Raw genomic sequence first — 9,007 nt, 5'->3', positions numbered from 1 at the left:
CGCTGAATCAGCTGCGTTAAACATTATCACACACTTTACAGTTGTGCTAAAACGCCATTGGCGCTGAGTGACGTTGGTCGCCTTCTGAATGGAGTGATAGAGAAATTAGATTTGCATACATAAACTTGATCGACATGATTTCTTTAGTTTTCGCCTTACTTGTTTGGTCAGAAAGACCTTCTGTGTAGTAGTCCACACGCTTCGAGTAACACCATTGAGATGGATGTGTTGTCATAAATTTTCACTCATTTCATTATTTCACATCACATAATCTTTGCTTGATTGCCTGTGCTCACACTTGGTTACCATTATATAAAGTTAGTACGCATCCTGAATATTTAGTGTTCATCTAATAAATATGTATGTCTGCTATATGTCCCATGAGGAAAGGAGGGTAGACAGAGGTGAGAGAGAGAGATGACATTTTGTGTCTTTAGCAATCGCGCAAAATTTTTTGTGACGTAAAATCATAAAATTACTCTCTAGAATCAAAACGTTTATGAAAATAACTTTTATTTCTTTGAGTTGTGTTCCCCTTTAATTAACCTCTTCATGAATTCGAAGTTAAAGCCAGAGGATAAAGCAATCAATGACGAACATACAGGCAACACAACCCGTCTTGTCTAGAAAATTAAAATGACAGATAAAGTTAAAATTGTTACAGACTTATTCTCATCGCCCAACCAACATATATTTAATATCTTTCCATTATTTTTCTATGTATACTCGTACAATAGTGTGCTTTTCCATTGGTGCTGTGGACGACTTGAATACAATAGCTGTTAACCTTCGTACGCTCCTTGAAGTGCGATTCTCCGAGAACCGCAATCACCATGTAAACCCTGGAAACAAGGACAATGCTATTAACTACATAACAGAAACACTGAAGAGTTACAATCTAGATGTGCGAAGTGTGGAATTTTCCGGACAAAATGTAAGAATACGAATAATTGTACTACATTTATATCAGCACACAGTCAACGCATTACATGGACTAGAGGTTGCTTGATCAGCTCAGCCTAGTATCAGAATATACCTATATTTATAAGAAAGTATACCTATGATTTTTATTCATTTGTCAGGAACGAGAAAGGGAGTTGATATCTTGAAAGTAAGGTAATTTGGTTGCAGCTATTAAGCATTGCTTAAGGGCGGAGGTGTCAAATTAAAAAAAATAAATCGATATATTTTTCTTATACTTTGCATACCTAAGCAGTGATATCTGAATATGTTAAAAATGCAAAGAAAATACGATGTCACCACCCGTGTATTTAAGATACACATATTTTCGGGGTCAAAATAAGTAGCTTTACAAAAATTAACTACATCACCATTTTTGGCAGTTAAAGATTATCCCTGGAGCACTTAATGAACTTACATATTTTAGTGCAATGTATATTATGTTCAGACATATTATAATTAGTTTCTAATTTTCATTATTTCATAAAATGCTCTGTTATTTTATCCCCAGCTGCTTTACGATTTTTAACAAGAAATGTAAGAAAACTGCAAAAAGGGATAAAAGTCTGTGATAGATTATTTTTATATGTTGTATGTGTACAATGTAATATTCCAGCTATTTATCAGTGACAATATAATAGTGAGTCACCACATCCGTTTAAATTCTAGAACTGAAATTGTAACCCCACACCCATCTAAATTTTGAGACATTTTTGACAATTTTTTAATGAAATATTGTTGAATTTTGTCAAAAATTAAAATGAGCTTAACTTTGCACATATGTATAATGTACCCATGCCTCTTCATAATTATACAACACAAATCACTGTGTGTATGCTAACTTTAAAATGCCAGTAAAAATGTGACCCCCATCAAAATTTCAACATTTTGAACAAAAATCACTTGACATTGTATAATATTGAAACACACAGTCACCAAGGTATATTTCTGTCAGTTCATATGTATGATAAATCAACTGAACTATTCATATGTAGAGTTTATGTATTTCTCCCAAAGCCAATGTGGTCATAATATTCATAATTATGACTCCCCTTCCAAATTTCAACATGTTTGGACAAAATTCACATAAAATTTCATAATATTGGAACACATGAGCACCAAGGGATAGTTCTGTCAGTACATAATTATGTATGATAAATCAACACATTAGGGGTGAGGTCAATAGTTCAATGTATGATAAAAAGCTAAAAACACTTATTCCCCCCCCCGAAACTAAATTGGCCAAAATTTAAAATGTCCATCCAATTTCAAATATCAAATTTCAGTATGTCGTAGTATATACGTCTCGGGAAACAAATGCCTGTGGTCTTGGCCCATTGGAGAAGAAGTATTTTAGTCACTGTCTATTCTCCACGACCAGTCTCATTATATGGTCCAGTGAAGAAGAACTTTTTTTCACCCACGAATAGTTGCACGGTCATGGCCCAGTGAAGGAGAAGTATTTTTTGTTCACTGTCGATTTTTCCCCAACTGGTCATACGATCGTAGCCCCATTTTTAAATACTAGAAGTAGCTTTTTCATTTTTTCCTCCACGATCGGTCGTACGGTTTCTAATAATTATCATTGTTGTTTTTCTTGTAATGACAAACATGGTTTTAGCATCGATGAGACATCAATGGTTTGAGAAAACGCGCACAAACAATCAAATGATTGACCTAGTGCTTTGACCCCATCAATCGCCCTGTAGCTCTGGTGACTGCTGATCTATCGACCGATATGCTTCCAAAACAACATAGAATCAATCTGTATAGCAAATTTGGTAACCATAGTAACAAAGCAAAACCCCAAACAAAGCACTTCATTTAATGGCGATATGTATTTATGGTCAGTATGTAAATTTCATGTGAATACCACACATTATAGTTTTGAAATAATGCAACTAAAGTTTCCAAGTGTCATTTCAGTTTCATTTCGAGCAGACGAAATCAAAGCAACTAATAAGGAGAAAATTAAAGAAAATGTTTTTGCTTGTTTTTGTGTGTGTGTGTGTGTGTGTGGGGGGGGGGGGGTACTCATCTTGGATGACTTGTGTAGAAGCAGACATTTATGACCCGGCGGTATCTCAGGTAGAAAGTCTTGAATGTATGCAGACGCGACGTTACGGTCAATCGGTCAATCGTGCAATAGTTCACAAACTCGTGTAATCAGCCTTTATTATGGCCGCTATGTAGTTTAGAAGTTCCGAATCCATGTTTTAAATGGTTTTTCCCTTGTTGGTGTTCTATTCTGGCAACCCTTTAGCATCGCCAGCATGCTACCTCAACCCGCCTTAAACGATGACATTTAGGAGATAGATTGAGAGATGAAATTCTAGCATCAGACACTGGGCATGGTGTTATCTTTTTGATATGGCCGACTCAAACTTTTCTGTTTCGCACGTCAATGTTTTGCTTGACCGGCAATACAGGGAGTGTGGTTACTGATACATTTCATCAAGTCTAAAATTTATAAGACAGTTTAGATCCTCTTTAAGTCGTGGTTGTAAAGATAATTTTCTTCGCAAGGACTTCTGAAACTCATACGAAATTACCTTCCGTTCACCCAAAATCTCCAATTCAAGAGTACGTACAGCGATCGAAAAACATATAACACTTCACTTCACTTCCAAACACGGGTTTGTTTCGCCTTCAATGTTGACAAGAGCGCCGTTTCAGTCTGCACCGAAAGTTGCGTCGTTGACGTAATTCGAATTTGATTTGACACCTCCTCCCTTAATACGGAAATCAGATTAAAATTAGACAGATTTGATTTTAAAAGTAGCTGTAGATCTGTTACAGTACTAGACAAGATCATCGAAGGTCTCGCATAATTTGTTAATGCAAGGCCTGATGTGTCTGTCTGTCTGTCTGTCTGTATGTCTGTCTGTCTGTCTGTTTGTTTGTTTGTGTGTTTGATTTGTTTGTTTGTGTATGTATGTATATATGTCTGTGGTCCACCCATCCATCAATCAATGCATGCGTCTGTTTGCCTGTCTGTCCGTTCGATCCCCGGTTCGATCTTTCCGACCAACATGTTTCGGATTTGCTATCTTAAATATTTGACTTCCATTGTATTATTAATATATTCTTGCAGTCCATGTATATTTCTAAATATATCTTTCGTTTCTTACAGTACGAGGGGGTAAATATCATCGGCATACTCCCAGGAAAAAAGAAAGGTACCGCCGACGACCAAGTGATCTTATTGGGGTCGCACTTTGATACTGTGAAAACCACACCAGGCGTTGACGATAACGGGTCTGGTATTGCAGCACTGCTAGAGGCTGCACGGCTGGTTACATCCGAGACATGCGAGACAACCAATACAATCGTGTTTGTGGCTTTCGATCTTGAGGAAATGCAAGAAGGTAAGATAATGTCTCAAGAATCGAAAAATAAAATGAGATCAGACAAGTATACTATTGTCTTACTTATCACTGAAATAATGTAACGAATGGTTACCATGGACACATTTGTCTGCCTATATGTAATAAAAAAATTTTTTTGTCCCCCTTACAAGAGGCTGGAAAAGGTGTAATTGGAAGTGAACACTTCGTTAACGATTGGCTGATTGATTTCCTTGTGAATGGCGACGGGACGAATAGCTCCTTTAAGGGTGCGATAGTTCTGGAAACCCTTATGAACTTTGATAGTGGTGAAAATGCCCAAACCTTTTCACAGGGCTTTAAAGTCGTAAGTATATTATACAATGCTGTCGATTTCACTATTCTGCATCCCCTTTGATATGATAATAGTACTCGTATTGCTGAAGAACGTGTGATGAAAATAACTCTTTAACATTTTAACATACTAGTAGTAGAAAAGGGGTCTTTTTATGAATTAATTTGTTTAAGTATTAATGTCATGGTAACGTAACCAGACAAGTCATTAGATTACATTACAGGATTAGGTTACAGGAGAGAATGTACACATTATCTTCATCTGTTTGGTTTTACAGCTGTTTGAAGACGTTTACAATAGAGTAGATAGCAGGAATTTTGCTGGAGATTTCATAACCGTCGTTGGCCGTCAGACAAGCGACGCTGCACTAATGTCAGGATTCACCAACCACTGGTCAGCTGTGGACGATGACATGTTTCTAAATGAGAGTATGCCCGTCCCGTTTTCAGGCAAGATTTAAAAAAAAAAGATTGTTTGAGTGTAGCTTTGACAGTTTGTGTTAGTGAGTGTTAATTTGACTTTTACTGTCTGCCACGACTCGATATACTTAGGGGCAGGATCAAATAGTTCACTGTAGGATAAGAAGCTAAATTCTTTTACTTAGGCCTCAGACCCCAAAGCCTAAATTAGCAAAAGTTAAAAATTGTTTCAGACAGCAACTATTTTTTCAAATCTGGGTAGTATGTAGTGCTATGAATATAAAGCCAGTACGTAATAAGGAAAATGGCTCTTTTATTTGACACTTTACTGTATTTTAGTGCAATGCGTTTACTAATGAAAATGCCTCCATTTCTCGATTTGATGACAATTGTTAAGATATATTTGTATTTAGGAGTATACAACAGAACCACTTAAAGTAAAATCGTTTTCGCACGATTAGAACTAAAATGGTTCAACCATCCCCAAAGTAGAAGAATCTATTTTTTATCCTACATTGAACCATTGATCTTGCCCCTTATAGTCGAATAGCCATTAGCCCCATAGTACAGCCTGTAATCACAATGGAAATGATCTATATCTGTCCGTTCCTTCGTCCGCCACTCTATTCGTGCTTATCCATTTCTCAGATACCCACGACATGACTGAAATTCAACCAAACATGGCACAAATGTGAGATACTAGTACTAGAGGAGATATATGCACTTCATTTTATTTGTCAACCATGACCAGTATGGCCAAGGAGCACTCATATTTGTTGTAAGAATAGAAACATCTGTAACCCAAACACTGCATTCAAGTATGTACGTTCGTATTTGCAATTTTAAAGTAAAAGTTGCCAGGTATTGACTTTTGAATTTTTGAACTCCAATCCTGAACTTCAAAGGTCGATACGCATAAAATCTTGTTATTTTACTCTCTAGAGACAACATTTAAGTGTCTGCACGCATATTTATAAAAAAAAAAACTTTTGCAGTCAAACACCGACCTTTGACCTTCACCCTCATCTTAAAGATCGCAATTTCCCCAATAAAGAAATTATGAATGTAAATGCTCTTAAATTACTTTATTGTCCGTGTCTAGTGAATTCTTATCATTTACTTTATTTATAATCGAGATAATTTTAGCCAGACTGGCCAATCTTCGAAATTAAAAATACACAAAAGTCAGTACAAAACGCAACGCAGAAAACAAAGAAAATAAGCCACAAAATCGAGGACGAGGATAGTTACATTTTTTTTTTTAGTTTTTTTTAATTACATAACCAAAAAGAAAGAACAATTACAAAGTCAACCAAGGGAAAGAAAGGATAGTTACATAAAATATATACAATTACAACGTAGTGTAGTGTAGTGTAGTGTAGTGCACAGTGACAAGTGCTTCCAGTAATTGGAATACACTGTTTTGTTAATCATGTATGTTTCTTTCCTTGTGTAGGCGTCCCTACAGAACGAGAATATTCTTTGTATCGCGATTTCTTCCGAAGTGATCACTCACCATTCTGGCGTCATCCCCCGAACTCCCTCAGCGCTATTCTCCTAACTGATACAGGTATCATAAAACTGATTGTTATATATATATATATATATATATATATATATATATATATATATATATATATATATATATATATATATATACGTCTTATCATTATTACCACGTACGCATTTTATGTGATTTCCTTTGAACGACCTTCAGCAAGAATTAGGTGCATCTTTTTAATATATATATAAAACGACCATTTCGCAGAAAATGCAAATAGTAGGGATATGCGATGAGCGCGAAAGCACAGTATGGACAGCTCTTTATCTAAACACATAATGTGCTCCCATGCTTATTGTGTTTACAGCTGTTTTCCGTAGACCGAGTCAAAACTATTAAATCAACCATCAGGATCAGTGAGCTTGACAATAAGGTTTCAGGTTGAGATAGACACCAAAATGATACCACATAAACACCACTTACAACCTGTGGGCTCTTTATTTAGTTAATGATATAAACATTAACGGCATGCATACAACACAAGGTATGATCAATTGAAGTTCAAACGGAATTCATGGTCACAGGTGTGTATAATGGCAACACTATGTTGATTTCAAGTGTTTGTTTTAAACACCATTGATATGATTGTTTTATTTTTCAGCTAACTTTCGTGGCAATATGAAACAGTGTTACCATAATCCATGTGATAATGTGACATCTATTACTGATGACAAAATGAAGTTTCTCGCAAAGACAACCAGAAGTGTTGCCAACATGCTGATTGAACTAAGTATTGAAACCCCTGAAGTATGTGCAGGTAAAATATGAAATATTACGCTATTGAAATAGGATGGAAATAAGAAAGTTGCAATTTCATGTAATCACGGAAAATTCGATGAGAAAAATCACCTTAAATTCGCAGGGAAATGCTGTAATATGAATCAGGGAAAGTCGTCTACTTCTACTTCTACTTCTAAACTGTGTAAACATTCAGAAAGGAGGATCATCACACTGACGTAAAGTTGGTGGCGTCCTTCAGATCTCACCTGTTTTTTCAGGCGAGCACGGTCTAGGAGATCGGTGATTGAAGAAGGTTGCTTAAATGACATCATCGATGTAAATGTAAAGCTGTTGAAAATAATGTGTCGTAATTGAAGAAAAAAAATCCTCTGTAAGTTGTCCCAATGAAAAAAAAAATTAATGCTCTTAGACAAAATATGACTTTTATCGTACCATTTAATTTTAATTTTACACAATTCTAATTATTACTACAGATGCGAATGGACTTTCATACTCTTCAACACAGCTGGCAGCCATTGGTCTGATAATTACGTTGTCACTGTTGATATAATGGTAACACTTACCAGGCTAGTGTGTATTGTGCAGCCAAAAGGTGTACAGTTTTTACAATCTGGCGAAAACATTCCTAGTTTGAGGCATTTAACGCGCAATTCTATGAATTATGACATACATTTTTTTGTATATGGTACTTACATTGCATGTTGTTGGTATTTGAATCAATGAGAAAATGTGTAGAAATTGAAATTGTATCAAAAGAACATTTGCATAAAGTAGTTGTAGCTTACTGATATATAAAATGTGATATTTTCATGCGTTGCTTCAAATGTAAAATCATAGTTATTAAGGGAATTGCTCCATATTCTTACAAACTAACATGGAAAGTCAAGTGAAAATACAAAATCAAACCAGGTTTGCAAAATGTAACATTGCAAAAGAGTGCAACTCAGAGCAATTTAAGCGCATACCACATTATTGCTTGATAAGCGGGAATATTTAAGCCAAACGTTAATGCATATAGACTGACTTGGTTGTATATTCTATTACCCACCCTTCATTTTTGGTGGGAGCTATTAGGCTGGGATCAGAATTTATGGCAGGGGGAGAACATATTTTGGTCAAAAACATTTCCGCAGATCCCCCCCCCCCCCGATCCGGATGAACGCAAGGACTTTCGTAGATCCATCCCTTTAATATTTTAATGTGTAATTATACAGTACTCCCCAGCTCCACTTCAGAGGTGGATATCAATTCCAGCGTCCATATATACATAACAATGAGAGATTTCTTTACAAATATATGTGGGCTTTGCGAAAATGGTCTCACATTGGGCTGTAACCTATACTTGGAGATACTTAGCTAGCAGGGTTTTCTCTTTCAATCTTGATTCTGTGCATACCCAAATTGTACTCGAGTCAAGACGTTATTATGCAGCTGTATGACTATATTACTTACAGTTTAACTTATACTTTGGAAGACACACACATTCGCTTGGCTATTGACTGTGTCATGATTAAATGTATGGTAGGTAAATAAAGTGTAGCATTTTGCAAAGTACAAGGTAAATGACTGCTCCTGATGTTTGAATTTTCAAAGAAGTCTCCACAGAGAAAGAGAAAGATATGAGACAGAAACAAAGACAAAGACT

General features: G+C 35.9%; 1 protein-coding gene across 1 annotated transcript; it reads left to right on the top strand.

The window, feature by feature from the left end:
- The first annotated feature begins 373 nt into the window (after positions 1 to 373).
- On the top strand, positions 374 to 7,937 carry LOC144436864 (uncharacterized protein YfbL-like). Its single transcript, XM_078125724.1, has 9 exons — positions 374 to 404; positions 738 to 934; positions 3,624 to 3,635; positions 4,094 to 4,328; positions 4,481 to 4,653; positions 4,919 to 5,090; positions 6,517 to 6,630; positions 7,223 to 7,378; positions 7,836 to 7,937. Exons 1-9 carry the CDS (start codon positions 374 to 376, stop codon positions 7,910 to 7,912), a joined length of 1,167 nt encoding a protein of 388 aa, XP_077981850.1. The 3' UTR covers positions 7,913 to 7,937.
- Positions 7,938 to 9,007: the final 1,070 nt, after the last annotated feature.

This window comes from Glandiceps talaboti, chromosome 6, assembly GCF_964340395.1.
Source record: "Glandiceps talaboti chromosome 6, keGlaTala1.1, whole genome shotgun sequence".
Classification (NCBI taxonomy): Eukaryota; Metazoa; Hemichordata; class Enteropneusta; family Spengelidae; genus Glandiceps; species Glandiceps talaboti.
The sequence above is the reverse complement of the archived record's forward strand: the minus strand, read 5'-3'. Positions and strand labels throughout refer to the sequence as shown.